Genomic DNA, 17,165 nt, shown 5'->3' with positions numbered 1-17,165 from the left:
CCCCTCTCCTCCCCGCCCCTCCCCTCCCCTCCCCAGCGCCGCGCGCAGCGCTGCCGGCCAAGGGGCGCGCGCCCCCTGCCGGGGACTTCGGCCGGGAGGGGCGGGGCGGTGAGCCCAGCGGCTGCTCAGCCATTGGCTGGAACGGCCACCACACGGCCGTGGGCGGGGCGGGGCCGGGAGTTGCCCCGCCTCCCGCTCCCGCCGGTCCCCGCTGACAGGGCGGCCGGGCTGAGGCGGCGCCGTCCGCCCGTACCGGCGGCGGGCGCGGGGCGCCCCGCTTGCCCCCACCCCCGCCGCGGTGGCCCCATCCTCCCCTCGTGCCCCTCCCGACCGCCGACACGCCCTGGCTGGTGTCCGCCGAGCCGCGGCCGAAGGCGCCTGGCCTGGGGCGCCGCCGCTGGAGGGGGCTGCCGGGGCGCTGCTCCGCCGGCAGCGGGGGGAGCCTTCGTTAGCTGCGGTAGTCCGGGAGGCTTGAGAGCGACCTGCAGAAAGGCTCAGCTGAAGTCTTGGGCGGGACATACCTCACGTTGGACACCCACAGTAGCCAGTCGTGTCAGACTGAGGAGTCACGGAGGTGTCTCGAGCTCGATGCCGAGCGCTGAAAAGCCGCGAGCTCCGGCCTGCAGCGCCAGCCCAGCCCCCCGGGCTGCTGTTCCTCATCTGAATGTTCCATCATTCTTCCTAATATCTAATCTAAATCTACCCTCTTTCAGTTTAAAACCATTCCTCCTCATCCTATCACTACATGCCCTTGTAAAAAGCCCCTCTCCTGCTTTCTTATAGGCCCCCTTCAGGTACTGGAAGGCAGCTAGAAGGTCTCCCTGGAGCCTTCTCTTGTCCAGGCTGAAGAGCCCCAACTTCAACTACGAGCCTGTCTTCATAGGAGAGGAACGAGCTCCCTTTCTTGCATAGTCGGGCTGCTTCTTAGTTTCAAAAGACAGCAAGTTTTAAACTACATTCCTTGTTTCAATTAATTGACTGCATCTTTCCCTTCAGGAATAGAAACTTCCCATTCCCCTGTTCCTCATGTTGTGCAGGCACAACACGCTTGTCTGGCACTTCTTGTCATCTCATGCTGCCCAAAACAAAATCTTAACAACTTTCTCACCCATTTCTTTTTTTTCATTCCTTCTTTATAGAGGCTGGTCTCGCCCTGATAATTTGTAAACAGCATTTTCATAACATTGTCTTTCTGTTGTTCAGTGACTCTCCTATAAACCAGCTCACAGAAGGTGGCCCATCAGATTGTTTATCATTAACCCAACAGCAGACTCCCCTCACATCCTCCAGAGCTAGATGTTTCTATCAGCAACGAGTTGATTAAGAAACTGCTATTTTACCTACAACCTGTTGAATCTTTATCTGTGGCACTTCACTGGAGCTGAACAAAAAGTCCCGGGCTCAGCACAGCACACCTACAAGAAGCACAGAACTATTTCTTTGGAATACAGAAATACTAAATTCTGATGAAGTATTTTTGCAGCACAGCTTATGTAGGCAGCAGGAATAGAATATTCTTGCCAGAGCAGGATGTGGGGATAGGCCAATTTTTCCTTCGCGTCTCTATACTTTTTACCTCCCTCTCTCTTCCGTTTAGAAACAAGGCTTTGCATGACAGTAGAGGATTGTGGGCTTTTCCATTTGTTTTTAAATGAATTGCAAATAGTCTGGATCTGGCATTCAGTGCATTACCCCCTCTGGCTTCTTCGAAAGGTCTTGCGAAAAAAGGATTATCCTACGTAGGGGGCACCTCTATCCATTCATGTTACCACCACTGTTGTAATTTAAAATGAACAAATAAAAAAAAAAAAATTTTCCTGCATTGCTGAAAAGTGACAGTTATCTGACACCTGCATAACACTACTGAGTGCAGTAGAAATCTGGTTTAGATTCTACAAAGAAGTAGAACACGTGTTTGCATTCATGCATTTCATGCATGTTTGTAAAGCATTTTACATGAAAAATAATGAAAGGATAGAGGAGACTGGGCAGACACATACTCTCAGTCCAGATTTCCTAGAGCAACAGTCCTTGCTGTGACAAGCGATTCCTTCTCACCAGGAGGGTTACAGAGATCATGTAAGGGCACAGGGCTGTGCGGGGGCTTGTGGGGGCAGGCAGGGTGACACTGTTTAGGTTATGATACCAGATACTACTTGGCAGCAAACAGACAGCTCAAGACCTTGCTTGAATCCGCATTACAAGATGGTTCTAGAAGGAAAGCTCAGGAGGAGCTGGAGTGACCCTGTGGGAAGGAAAACAGGTTACATCTTGCAATACAATTTCTTTGGGAGGTGAGGGCAAACCAACCACAAAATAGGTGAACACTTGTAAAGTGCACCCTGCTAGAAATTTCTTAGTAATAATCAGGTTTTATTGTTTCCTGATCTTTTTTTTTGCAGAAAGGTATTTCTAGTTAACCTCTCTCCCCTATCCTTTTGCTGACAGACCCATGTTTTTCGCTGAAACACAGCAGTGAGGCTGGTGCCTCTAAAACTGGAACCTGACGACATAGACCACTGCTACTTTACTAATACATTTGCCAGTACTCTATGTCGGACCAGATCAGGAACAGAGCATGAAACAGTGCTTTTAAAAACAGAGTTCTGCCCTGGAAAGTAATAGGAACTTGTTACTCGTAAGGCTTTTGTGTTTTGGTGTTTAAGTTTTTATTTTATAGCCTATTGTATTTTTTCTTTATCAATGAAAGTCTATACTTTTGAGTCCTGTTGCTGTAACACAAGCCATAGCCATAAGAAAAAGTATCATCAGTTTTAACTAATATGAAAACAGATTATTAAATTCCAATTGTAGAATCTCTGCCATTGCCATTAAGTCTAATAATTTCTTAATAGCTTTTCTCCCCCCAACATACTCTACTTGCAGAACAACCTGCAACACCTCATCGCTGTAAGAGAGGCTTACTGCACTTTTTCTTTCAATACGGAGTTGTTCTCCTATAGATGTGGGATAAAACTTTGTTAGAGCCCCACGGGGTAGCTCTGCAGGCCAGGTGCATCCCAGCTTCCCGAGACCTTGGGTCACGCGGTAGGACAGATGATCAGCCAGCCTTTTAAAAAGCTTGCCGTCGCTCTCTGAATTCAAGTACAGTGGTAAGTTTTCATCCTCAGTTTATGGACTCCCGACTCTTTCTGTATTGGAGATGCAAATCTTCTTAGCAATATTACAGGGATACATGATCACAGTGACTTCTATTTTGCCAGGCTTTGTGGATCCCTGGGAAGTAATTCAGGGACCACAAAGAGGGCCTAGTGTCTTCAGATTGAAAAACCTTTTACTTCAGTGACCACTAGTCACTTAATACCACCTAGTGGTATTGATATTTTTAATGGATTTTAGAAGTAATTTTTAAAAAAAAAAAACGCAAAAAGAATTACCAGTATCCCCACCTTCGTATGTTCTAATATCCCCATTGATTTTACTATGCCATATTGCCCCTGATTTATATTTTCTCAAAAAAATGCCCTGAGATACATGCTAACATACAAACTTGATGGAATTTTCTGGCCAGAGCCTTCTCAGGGTTGTTTTTGATTTTTCCCCCCAAAGATGTAATCACTCTGCCATCACAAGAAGCAGGAAGGAAAATATATAAAATATATTTAGCAAAACCAGTAAAATTAAAGTGAAACAGAAAATGCAGTCAAGTAGCAAACATTATGTACAGCAGCAGACTTTACAGTTTTTCCTACACATACCTCTGCACTTATTTCACACACACTTTTTAAGGAGAAGAAAGAAAATAGAAATAAGCTAGTGTTAAGAAAAAACCATTTTTTTTCCTGAACAGTAAGTGGGGTTTATCACTGTTGTTTGCTTTTGAAACTCCGATTCAGACTGTATATACCTCTAAGAAAAATAAGAGAAGGACACCATTTTCTCAGTCCCTACAGTAAAATTACACTGTCCTCCTTTTACAGACTATACTGGTATCTTAAATAGTTACACTCACAGGATCTAGACATTATCTGGCCATCTTAAGGGATGTAGGTAACAAACATTTCAATCAAGATACAAAACAGGTATCCGATTTTTCCAGCTTTCCTGAGGTTGAGTGAATTGTTTAAATACATGTGCGCTTATCAAAATCCATGTTACAGTACATTTTTAACAGTAGTTTGTTAAGAAATCATGAAAGTGCATAACAGCCTAAAAGCAGGCAAAAAGTACTTCAGAAGAACAGTCCTTCCTTAAAGTTGCAGAAGAATGTAAGCCTTCCCCAGAGTAGTGTTGCTCTTGTGTGAGGACATCAGTGATCTTCCTTAAAGGCTCCACAGTGTGGTGGTGGGGTTTTGGCTTTGGGTTTTTTTTTCCCGAGTTACAACAATCATTTGAATGAACAAAAGACCATTAGAAGTATCGGTGCAGTTCTAAAATTAAAGCAAATGTCCTGACAACTTATTAAACCAAGTTATGAATGAGGCTTTCAAATCAATACTTGTGTTGGAGTCTAGTGATGACTTTCATTCAGTAAACACCAAACACAGAGACTTGAAGCGGTCTGACTATGCCACAAACCCAAACTGCATCATCCAAAGCAGTAAGTGAAAGCAAATCAAACATTCACGCCTTCGCAACCATGAATAGTGGGCCAGACCCAGAGGGGAAGGAAAAGGGAAGGACATCACACCCGAAGCTCTGCCTGACTCCAACTTGCAAAGGCAACACAGTGTCAGAAAAATCACACCTGGTAATGTCTGATAGGTGTGAAGTGAAAACAGTTGTTCCATGAGATCCAAATATAGACAGGAGAAAAACGAACGACGAGTTATGTATCAGTCACAGTGGGTAACTTTAACTTCAGCGTTCTCTTCCGAGATGTCGATTTGTCTGGAATGTTTCCCAAAATAAAGAAGATTTTATTATTTAATTAACAAAACTCACACCAGTAGTACCGCATTTCACACAATTCCAAAATAGCACTTCCTCTTTTCCCCCAAAAATGCGTTGATGAAAGGGCAGGCTTTTACTAACCCTTGTCAGGATGACACGGGTTACCCAGTTATGCAATAAAACTTGTATTATGGATTTCTTCTTACACAGTAGCTTGCTTTATTTTTTTTCTTCACATAAGGTTGTAAACATTTTACTTTCTTTTCCCCCTCCTCCCCTCTTCCAGTTCATGTATGACCTCCTCCTTGGTTGATCTGCCAGACAAATTCCACCTGGAAGGCTGAGCTTTCCTACCTTTCTGCTTATAATACAGGGCAAATCAGTGAAGGAAAAAAACCACCACCAACTCCACCACTCATGACTGAAGCAAATATAAGTTTCATAATGGCAAAATTGATGGGTTTTGCATACACTTAACACAAACAAGTGTGAATAAAGGCTTTGTACCCAAATCATTCAAGTTTATTCCAGACCTCATATTTAAGGTAAAGCAGAATAGTTCCATTTTCTACATGAAAGGCTCTTGGATATGCTGCTGCTGTTAATCTTACCAGCTGCTTTCAGGGATTTCCTCAAAATTACCTTAAATGTTTCTGTCCTTCACCAAAATGCTCACTGAACTACACCACGCCAATATAAATATATAATTGCAATAATTTTACTTCTGAAACCAGTAAAATTCTAGTGATACACACAGCCACGATGTATAGCAAGCTGCCACCACCATAATTGTCGCGTAGTTTTACTTTCAGGATTTGTGAAGCTTTTTCATTTATTTTGTTTTTTTAAATATGTGAGTGCATGAAATTAAGAGGGGAACAACAGAAAATAGCTGTAGTTTATACAAATGTAATTGTATTCTAGCACATTAGGAACTGCTGCCTTTAACTGAACTTTTCGGATATAGATGAAGTAACATACTGTTGGATGTCCCTTACATGGGAACAGATTATGACCTTGGAGAACATTTCCGTGCCAGATACCACCAGAAACTGTTTAGATTGAATCTACACAAAAAAAATTCAAGACTCAGAAATCAGTATTCCTTCTGGATAGACAAACACCACCAATAACAGTGACCTGAAAAGTCATCATTAAACTTTTTTTTTAAGGATGGGGAAAAAGATTAATTTGATTATATATTCACAGCTACTTCTGGTAATTGTAGTCCAGTGTGAGATACTCCTGTCGCACACCTAATCACATTTTTTTTTTCTGTTGATGGACAAACTCATGCCTTAAGTGCTGATGTAAATTAAATTTGCCCCATCAACTTTAACTGAATTACTGCGCACTCACAGTAGCCAAAGAGCACAATGTGTAGCCCAAAGTTTCATAACATTCCTATTTTTGTTGCTACCATAAGGAGGTATAACAAATGCTGTTTCAGGGATTCAACACAGGTGAGATTTTAGAAAAATATTAAACAAGAATACACACAAATCACACATGGCCAAAACAAAATAATAAAAGTCTTTAGTGGAAAACAATTTTATCCTCCTCCTGCTTATGGATCTTAAAAATACAGAAAGTGTTCATTTCAAAATTGAAAATTCAGTTGTGATAAGGCTTGATTACACAGCCATTTCCCAAGTCTTACTGCAACAAATTGTGAAATATTTCTATGTAACTTCATATCTTCAACTGTACAGGTAAAACAATACTTGAAATCAACTAGCACTTCAATCCCTGCGTTTTTAGTATATAAACTCAAGATAGTACTGAATTATACATTTAAAATATTTACACACTTGACCAACAGCAGTACTAGCATTTATTGCCTTAAAACTGCATGTTCACTGCATGGAGGTTCCTTATTTTGCACAAAGGGAACAAATAAAAGAGGATAATCTCTTTTTTTCGTAATTATAAGCTCTAGAATGGTTCAATGGGAGATTGAAATGTGCTGGGGAATGCTATTAGAAAAGATTTCAACCATTTCAAGTATCAAGCTGTAATAGACTGGAAAAAATCAGATGGGTAGTATCTTTCCCTTGAGGTTGGAGGGGTCTTCCAAATCTTTTAGAAGCATGTCTTAAAAAGACAGGAAAAGCAGGACAGGGAAAGGGAAGAAATGGAAAAGCAGAATCTAGTTTAATTCACTGGGGAGAAGGGAAAGCCAGGGACATCTTACTTCTCAGTTGCTAAGGCCCCGAGAAATCTCATATTGAATAAAGAGTTTTGTAAGACAGCCGAGAGCTTAAGGCTCTGGAGTAAATCACACTTCATTATTTGCTTCCTGATTAGTGCTAGAAAGCATTAATCTCATTTACTGCAAAGAGGGCACAATCTACTCATATTAAAAGCAAATTTACAGGAGGGGCGGGACTGGCTCTTTAAATTTTAATTGGTATCATTAGGCTTTAGTTATACTGAATGACTGGAACAGATATGGGAGAAAGGAGTGGTGTTTGTTCCTTGCAGAAAGGTGTAAAAAACCAAAACCAAAACCAAACCAAACCAAAAACCCTACCACCACAAGTGGCACTTGTCACAAGTAGAGGCACCAAAGCCTGAATAACTAGCAGCTGTTCTCTCACTATTTAGACCAGAACCGAGGCACACGGGTGGGGAATCTGATCTTATTTAAGAAGCCGCCACAATTTCAACTGGCTGTAATTGAAATAACAACAATTTACAGCAAGCATTAGTGTACTGCAGTGGACCAGCCTTAGGGAATACTGCACCACTGCTGCCTCTACTGGGCTTTATAATTATGAAAATCTCCTGTTTTCATGACAGTAAATCTTACACCTCACAAAACTAAAATGAAAATATTAATATTTACATAGCATCTCCGATCCTCAATGTATTTTATAGGCATAAGCTAATCCTCACAACATCCCTGTGAGGTAGGTAGGTATTATCGCTATTTTAACAACACAGTCCCAGCACCTTGCCAACGGCCACAGAGGATCCAGTGGAAAAACTGATACAAAATCAGAGGAGCCTGGCTCCTACTCCTGCGCTTATATTCATCAAGCTACTTCCATAAAAAACACCCCTTCTTATGTAATTATTTAACTGAAACTGAAATTACTTTACCAGTATTTTACCAGAGAAATGCTGCAATTTCTATTTTTGAATAGTTTTACAGATCACAAATTAGAATTTGCTTTTAACCTTTCAAAGAGTTAGATTTTAAATGGGCAACTGACTGCTCTGAGCAAGCTTATTTTCTAGAAATACATGGCTTAGATATAAAGGGATTTACCCAGGTAAACACTGGGGCTTTAGTGAGCGCTATGCACTATCAAAGAGATGACTCTGATTCAAACCACTCTCTTTCAACTAGTAGGATTTGGACACGCTGAGAAAAGAAGTTTCTCGTTCCTGAGGAAAACGGTGAGCCCTTTATCACTAAACAGTGAAACACAAACCTCCGGGCAATAAATAGCAGATTCCGGTGGTAATTCGGGGAAGATAATTAAGGCATAAATGCACATGAAAGTGGAAGTTTCATGTAGTAGTAATCCACTTCTCCCTGTCCGTATGTATCTGTGCTTTCAAGAAGGTCTTGAATTTCATGACCCAACTAGACGATCATGCTTTCCAGCACTGAAAATTATGGGTTGAACAACAGAAAATTATTATGCCAGCATTAGAACCAGCTATTACAATGGGGAAGGAGCTGGCAAAATGGGAAAGCAGCTACTTGATTTCTAGTCTCAGAATGAAAACACTGGAGCAATAATCTGTTTTAGCAAAAAAAGTCTAGAGAAATATATTTGTTACAATTATAACATGCAGCATTTAGAATTCATTTTGAGTTGCCTTTTTTTTTCCTCCTTCAAAAAACAGGTGCATTTTTACAACCATTATTCACTTTGCACAGTGAATGGAAAATCAATGCAGTGATGCTATTAAAATTTCAGCACACTTATGTGGAGCCAACTCTCACTGTTCACTAAAACCAGTCTGTAAGTCTTTGCTATGGACTTGAATGAGCTTTTGCATCTAGACTTACAGCAACTGGATGTGTAGAAGATCACTGAAGGATTTTTTTTTTTTTTTTTTTTTTTTAAAAGGGATATAGAAGCCAAATAGCTTAGGTAGAAGCAGCCACCTAGCCAGCAGGAGTATGAACTAATAAAACTTATTTCCAGAACGTTTTGGAACAATTTCATGGATGTCACTAAGCAGAGACATCTTAGCATTTGCTCTAAAAGAAACATAAAATGGCATGGAAAGACCTCTGTTGAATATACGACAATGGAAGAAAAATAAAGAAACAAGAAAGGCAGAATGTTGTCTAGCGTAACATCAAGCAGGAAAATTACAAAAAAAACCTCACTAGGACAGTTTCCCTTTAACATGTAATATTAATTTTAAATGAAGGGGAAAGGAAAGTTTTAAGCAACCTTCAAAATTAGTCTTTGAAAGTAAGCGTTCATACTTTAGCAAGTCTTAATAGTCAAAAGATGCTGTGCGTCTCTGCTTGTTACAACACAGTGGGCCTGATAAGAAAAGTAATGGGTACACATATTACTTTGTCCTGACTACTAACTCAGTTTGTGCTCCCATTCATCAATCACAATATGCAAGAGGATTTCAAAATTCTAAAGTTAATAAATATTTTTAAATATCGAGCCATCTTTAGGATTAAAAAATGACAGTGACAGAGCTAGTTATAAAAGAAATGACTGAGTGTATCAGTTATTCAGTCAGATTCAAAAAATATGAAGGTATTTGCTATGATCTCTTTGAAGACTTCGGCCTAGATATTTGACATCGAGCACATCATGGCAAACTAGCAGCTCCTACTGCTGCTTATGTTCCCAGGCTTTAACACCCTTCATCTGAACAAAATGAGGTTTCAGAACTGCTGCCCTATCCGATGTACAAACTCAGAGAAACTCCAGAAGCAGTTTCAAAAACATAGCAAAAGCCATCGACAAATTTAAAAAATCAGCCATCAGAACAGTTTAAAAACAGAGGAATCTCCCAGGACCATTATCTTTTGTGCAAGTGCACAGTCGAGAAATCTTTTAAAGAAAAGCATTAGAGTTTCAAGAAAAAACTGAGCACAATACCCCTGTTCTAAAATACTATGTAAATTATCTTAGAAATAAAATACTAGCTGGGAAGGTACATTATCTAAAAAGTTTTATGGTTACTTTTTTATGTGTAAATCTGCACTAGCCCAGTTTTCACATAAATTAAAAGAGAAAAGTATAATGAAGAGATGGCATTTTTGGCCTTGTGGATCCATGCTTGAGACAGGTATGGATTTAACTAAAAAATAAAAAAACTTAGATCACGTATAGCACAGTATTAGATTTATGTCTTTTAAAAATTCTGGCTATTGTGACTAATTTTGAGATGAATAGCTGAAGAATGGCACAGAGTTGCAAACATGATGCTATACATAGCCATGTAAAGGTGTATACTGCACATTTTATATAAATTTTAAAAACACACGGGAAATATTCAACAGCATAATCTAGCAGAGGTCTTAAACAAAAGGGCCCACTTCTGCCTCCAGGTATTTCCACAAAAATCAAAATCTTACTAGACATGCAGCACTTGTGTTTGCTTCATTTTTCTCTGGCTCACAACTGGAGACAAAGCAGGCCTTGCTTTTGTATTTGTGCGCTGCTCTCCCTTGTTGGTCCACTATACTCAGGGCACTATATTCTGCTGTCGTAATAGCTAAAGTGCTGATATAAAAACCAAGCAAGAGCAGAGCAGCTGGGAGGGTTCTGCAGAAGTGGAGCTAGATTCAGCAAAATCAAAAATCCCCCACAGCCCTACACATCCCAATTACCTTTCTTGACTCGAGTCAAACAAATGTGGCCCTTGAGTAAAAGGGTTTGACAGCCCTGTTCTAGCATAATTGTTTTAGCTAATGCCCCAACTTTAAAAGGTTTGCCAGTAATTTACACCTTTTGAGTTCTTATTGCTTAAGCAAACAGTTCAGTGTAGAAATACATTGCAGTTGCGTGCAACCGGGGTATGAACCAAAACAGATACTGAAAGTAAAACTACACATGAACCTTGCGTTAGACACTCATTCCAAAATGACACGTCAACACAAAGGGCTGCAACAGGTACACAGCAGCTTAATGCCAACATCCTAAACCAACTCTGAAGAGTCAAATCTTGCCTTAAATTTCTTATCTAAAGTATATGAGCTTTTTTTTTTTCCTTTTAAATTAAGGCAATGAAATGGCTACAGTTCCTAAAGTTCATTTTAGGGGAACAAAAATATACACCTTTTTTTTTTTCTGAACTTTAGGCAGCAGAACATAATGTAAAAACTTGCATTGCATTACATATGCAATGTCAGGTTGATGTAGAAAAACAGAACTAAACACAAGTTAAAACACCATTTGGTTTTTCTTCCCCATTGGAACACAAACTCAAACTTTAAGAGAGGAAAAATAAAGCTTAAAATCAGCTAAACTGTTTAGAGCTTTATATGTATCTGCATCACACTCTAACATGATTTTGAGTAGAAAAGAAATCTGTACGTTTATCTGGCCACTCATATCTTAAACCAGTGCGGGGGGAAAGGCACTGCATTTATTTTTCATTGTGCCCGTATCTGTTTGCACTTATATGGAAAAAAATGAAATTAAAATTTTCTGTTCATTCTCTCCCACACACAAGTATGACAGATTGCAGCTAACACATAATAGCAGAAGCTGATTCAAAGTTGACCTCTCATATTCCATTGTGTTATGTTCAAACTTCCAGGCTCTCTAGAATCTGAGATGGCTGTAAAGAACCCAGAGACAGGTACAAGATTTAGTCAGCGTTCAGCATTTCTCAGTGCATTTTGCAGAAAGGGTCTAAATTAGGCATAGAGTTTTGTTGTTTATTTTACACAGAGAAGTCCACCAACATTTGCCATAAATTCTTCTAAACTCTTTAAGAAGGCCATCTTCTGCTTACGGTCCAGTGTAGGAGGAGTGCTGCTTGCAGTAAGCTTGTTGAAGGCATCTGCTAACCGCTGGTAAATTACTGGGTCTTGTTGAGTTGATAGCAATGTTTCAACTAGCTCTGAATATTCAGCCTGTTAAATAAAAAGAAACTTATTAACTTCTTTTTTTTAAAAAAAGATACAATGTATACAACTTCTCTCATCAGGACAAAATCCAGAATCAAGGCTGTGACAGAAAACTATCAGTATCTCTCCACCCGTTATCCAGTTTCACTGCCTAAGATACCACAAGCGACTGTGGACCTGCAGCCTCTCACCTACCTCTAAACCAGACAAAGTCCTTCAGTCAGACCAGGTTTTTTTAGTACAGCTAAAGAAACGTTTAGAGCTAGGTACAGTACTCTGCAGTGCAGAGTGAGAAGAAAACTTTAAGGCACACCCTTCAAAGTGTCTTCTGGCTCTTACTCAGCATAGGCTTACTCCTGCAAAGCCCACTTCTCTTTCTTTACGCCTGCCCTGTGTTCGGCACGCACTACCAACCCTGCCTCCCACAGGTCTTCCCTTCTCTAGATTCCCCTCCCCGGGACAGACAGCTTAGATTCCTTTCGAAGAGTTTCCCACTTATTCTCATGCTTACTTGGACAGAAACAGAAGACAAAGAAACATGTTAAACGTGACTAAAAGGACACTGCCAAGACAGAGTTGGAGCAAGTCCAGAGTGACTACTGAGCCCTGGGAGCAAGCGTGAAGGACACGGGAGCCAGAATGGCAGTCCCCTCAACTCTACTGGTGAAGGGCTTGGGTGGGGGTAGACACACCATGAAGTTGCAACTATGGCTGGTGTCACAGGGTCTTTTTATCTTACATGATCATTAGTCCCTCTTTAAGCGATGAGGGCTGCTAACAAGAGAGAGGATTCATATGACAAAATGGCTTAGGAACACTTTTGCAGAAGGCACTGTCAGCCTCCTGTCAGAAGGCTTGCCAACTTGACAGGAATGGCTTTTAAAGGCACGTTGAGGGATGGGGATAACGGCTCATAGATAAGTGAGGAGACAGAGACCAAGAGCAGTAAGAACGCAAGGAAGTGTGACAGGTTTAAGAGCGCTTATCAGGAAGGATGAAACAGGCTGAAAGCAGGCCAACCTCAAATGTCTGTGCAGAAATGCATTCAGCTTTGAAAACAAACAAGAAGAGCTAGAGCTCCATGTACAAATGCAGAGCTGCAACATCACTGCAGGCACTGAGATGTGGTGGGACACATGGCATGACTGGAGTGCTCCGATGGACAGATGGAGGCTCTTTAGAGGTCTTTAGGGAAGAAGAGGTCAGAAGAGTTTATGTGACACATTGCCATTTATGTGAAACAGCAGCTCAAAGTAAGGATGCTTTTCTATGCACTGGGCAACAACCTAGCTGAGTGCTTATGGGTCATGATCAGCAGAGGTCGGTAAAGATAACATGGTGGGAGCTTGTTACAAATCACCAAAACAGGGTAAGTAGTGGACCAAGTCATCTTCAAGCAACTTGAGGAGGTTTCCAGATCAGACTTGCAAGAGTATCTCCCTGACATTTGCTCAATGCCAGATGGGCCACCCAGGCGTGAAATTGCATCTGCTACTCACAGCTAGGAAGAGCTGGTCAGGGATATGGTAATTAATGGCAGCCTGGGCTACAGTGATCATGAAATAGTAGAGTTCAGGATCCTTGGGAGAGTGAGGAAAGAGAGCAGCCAAGTACAGACCCTGGACACCACAAGAGCAGATTTCAGCTTATTCAGGAGACTGGTGGGTGGGATCCTGTGGGAGAGAGCTCTGAAGACAAAAGGATGTCAGGAGAGCTGACAGGTCTTTAAGGACAACCTCTTCCAAGCACAAGAATGGCCTGTCCAGATAGTGAGGAATACAATATAAACACGTCAGGACACTGTCCCAGCTAAGCAGGTCATTCATGACTGAACTTCAGTGCAAAGAGGACACATGCAGGAGATGATACAAGCAGGGACAGATACAAAGGAGGAAAACAGAAACATTGTCTGGACAAGAACAATGACAGAAAAGCAACGTTCAGCTAAAGCTCAATTTGGCAAGGGACAACAAGAGCAGCTTCTACCAGTACATTAACAGTAAAGGAAGGAACAGGGAAAACATGGGTCCTGCTGCTGAATGGAGCAGGTGATCTAGTGATAACAGACAAAAGATAAGGCTGACATACGCAGTGCTTTCTTTGCCTTGGTCTTCACTGACAGGTTTTCCCAGACCTTTATGACTACAGACAGCATTCAAGCAGGAGAGGAACTACCAGTAGGGAAGAGGATCAATCCAGGAATCTCTTGAGAAATCTTGATGCATACAAGCTCATGAGACCTGACAGAATCCATCCAAGGGTTCAGAAAGCTGGCTCATGTTGTTACAAGGCTGCTCTATCATCTTTGAACTACTCTTGAAGTTCTCTATCATCTTTGAACTACTAAGAAAATCATGAAGCAAGTACTCCTGGAAGCTATCTCTGGGCACGTGAAAGAGAAAGGGATTGAGAACAGCCAGCGTGGATTTACCAAGGGTAAATCATGCTTCACCAACCTGACTCTCTTCTGTGATGAAATGACTACATCTATGGATAAGCGGAAAGCAGTGGATGCCTGATGCTAGCAAGTCTTTAGCAGTCTTGCACAGCATCCTTGTAACCAAGCTGGGAAGTTATTGTCTAGATGGGTGGACTATTACATGGGTGAAAACACACCTGTATCATCAGCCTCTAAAGGATTGTGGCTAATGGCTCATATTCTACCTGGAAGCTGGTTACAAGTGGCACTGAGAGCTCTCATCTGGGCCTTGTCCTGTTAAATATTTTAGTCAGTGACCTGGAGGAGGAGAGGAAATGCACTCTCCTCAAGCCCGTGGATGAAACCAAACTGGGGAGTGCAGCCAGTGCATTCAAGGGCAGGACTGACATACAGAGACACCTAGTCAGGCTGGAGGAATGAACTGGCAGGAACTTCATGAAATTCAACAACGACAAACCCAAAGTCCTGCAGCTGAAACAGACTAACCCCCTGCAACTATACAGACTGGGAATTGACAGGCTGGGGAACAGTTCTGCTGAATAAAGGACCTGAAGGTCCTGGTGGACAGCAGGCTAAGCAAGTCAGCAGTGTGCCTTGTCAGCAAGGAACACTAGCAGCATACTGGGCTGTATTTATTATTTGTCTTTACACAGCACTTGTTAGATTAAACATGGAATACTGTGTCCAGTTTTGGACTCCTTAACACAAGAAGGATATTGGTGAACTTGAATGAGTCCAGTGGTGGGCCAAGACTGTCTGGCAGGTGCTGAAAGGACATGAATTATAAGGATAATACAGCATTCAACAGGCCATTCAGAGAGGCTTTCGAATATCCATCTTGGAGGATCAGTGTTGACCCCATTTTGAGCAAGAGGTTGGACTATAGACCTCCTGAGGCTCCCTTCTAACCTGAACAATTCTGAGTTGCCAGATGCACAGTAACTAACCACTCTCCTTTAACAAATGACTGGTTTTCAGGGTGTAAGTGTCTAAATGCCATACCTGATGCAAACACACTAATGTGTAGAATGCTTCACCTGCTGCAGTTGTCATTTCTGTATTGTGCTTCTGAAGTACCAGCATATCAAAGACCATCTGAAATCACAAAACAGAAGTAGTTAGGGAAGTGTAAACTTAACTTTCTACTTACACCAACATTTGCTGCTGAACCTCATCTTCACTTCTGATAACAATAATGAACATGTAATTACAAACATCCAAGGTTGTTGTTTGTGGTGTTGCTTTTTTTTTTTTTAATTTAAGTATCAGTAATTGGAAAGACACGTTCTTTTAGAAGTTGAGTCTTGGCTTAACAGCACAAATTCACATCTCAAAGCACTGAAACCTGTTGTTGATTTATACATGTTCTTCACAGAGAAATGGCATCTCTTGTATTTTTCTCCAAAAGCTGCAGATATGCCAGAGAAATAATGAAAAAAGCCTTTGCTCTTCCAGAATAAAACCAGGAACTTTTTCCTCAAGTTTTGGAGACTCCTACAGCTCACAGAAAGCCAAACAGGGAACAGATAAGTAAGAACAGCATCATAATTTTAAGTGGAAATTTAGAGAAAAGGCAGAAAGCCATGTTAACTCGGAAGAAATATAAAGACAAATGAAATTACTTAAGGTGTTTCTCATTCTCTCAGCTTGGCTGACGTACGCTTTCAATGAACAACCCCCCAGAAGTTTGAATGTCAGTTTGGTAGGAAAAGATGTCTTAAGGAAAACTGAAGTCTTTACAAAATCAGAAGACAAGCACACAAATTCCACAATTACTTTGTTCCCAGTTAGGAGGAACCTGGTTGCTACCAGGTCACTCCAAAATTTGATGAGATAGAGTGATGATCCTAAAAGGAAAAGTACTAAATATGATATTGGATTAAGAAAAAGCACAATTCATTGGATACATTGAATAAACAACAGCATTTTCTTTCTAGTTCCCAACTACGCTCTTTTTTCTGCCTCTTGTTTTAGTACTCTACCCAGCCTCCAGTCCACACAATTCTGGAAGTTATTTCACAGTTTTCACAGTAAATGAAACTGCTAAAATTGTCAATCAGGTTCATTCTAGAGCTCGTGTGCAGAGCATGGATAAATACAAATTGCATTCTGAGAGGCTCAGGTCTTTTGTTGATTAGCAGTAAGTAGTTTCCTCCCTCTACACCTCCATCCTCTTTTGTACTCTAGTCAAATGTCTCCAATCCTTCATGATCTCTTTCTTCCTAAACTGCCAGTTTTTTAGGTAACAGGCTGTTTCTTACTATATGTGTGATCCTGATTAACCCGGTCAGATATGACCACTGTTTGGCCTCTCGATGCTACCTGCATGCATAAAACCAAAGTAACACAAAACGCAGATGCCTTACCTTAAGAAAGTGCCTTGTTGCTAGAAAAAGGGTTGAATCTGTTTCTTGTGCTTTTGCACACTGTTCTGCTAGTGGTGTTACAGCCTCCAGACAGAGCTGGCAAACCTCTGAACTCATGCTGGTAATGGGTGTTAAAGAAGCAAAGTCAGATTTCAATTAAATTGTGGGAAAACTTCCCAGCTGTGTCACCAGAAAATATTTTAAATGGTTGTATGTTCCAAGATTCTTTTTACTATAAAGCTGTTAATAAAAAAAAAAATTTAAAAAAATAAAAAAAGGGGAAAAAAAGAATTCCAGCTTTGTTGCTTTCTTTTATTAGCTACACGCCCTAAGGTAACATAACCCTCTCTGACATAACATTTTCAGTAAGAGTCCCTTATGGTCAAGCTCATCTGTTTCTGACACGTGCCACAGATTAGTGAAAATGGTACTC

General features: G+C 41.0%; 1 protein-coding gene across 3 annotated transcripts in view; it reads right to left on the bottom strand.

Annotated features, from left to right (window-relative positions):
• Positions 1 to 3,599: 3,599 nt before the first annotated feature.
• The window catches only part of XPO4 (exportin 4), an 88,074-nt gene continuing 74,508 nt past the window's right edge, over positions 3,600 to 17,165 (bottom strand). For 2 of the 3 annotated variants that reach the window (XM_068421872.1, XM_068421887.1), the window contains 3 exons: positions 16,733 to 16,850; positions 15,369 to 15,461; positions 3,600 to 11,932 (listed from right to left, as the gene is read on the bottom strand). In XM_068421872.1, the coding sequence (XP_068277973.1) occupies positions 11,735 to 11,932; positions 15,369 to 15,461; positions 16,733 to 16,850 (409 nt within the window). In that variant the 3' untranslated portion in view covers positions 3,600 to 11,734. The remainder of the gene's footprint in view (positions 11,933 to 15,368; positions 15,462 to 16,732; positions 16,851 to 17,165) is intronic. The other variant, XM_068421876.1, reaches the window with a different exon arrangement.

This window comes from Nyctibius grandis, chromosome 2 (genome assembly GCF_013368605.1).
Source record: "Nyctibius grandis isolate bNycGra1 chromosome 2, bNycGra1.pri, whole genome shotgun sequence".
Classification (NCBI taxonomy): domain Eukaryota; kingdom Metazoa; phylum Chordata; class Aves; order Nyctibiiformes; family Nyctibiidae; genus Nyctibius; species Nyctibius grandis.
The sequence above is the reverse complement of the archived record's forward strand: the minus strand, read 5'-3'. Positions and strand labels throughout refer to the sequence as shown.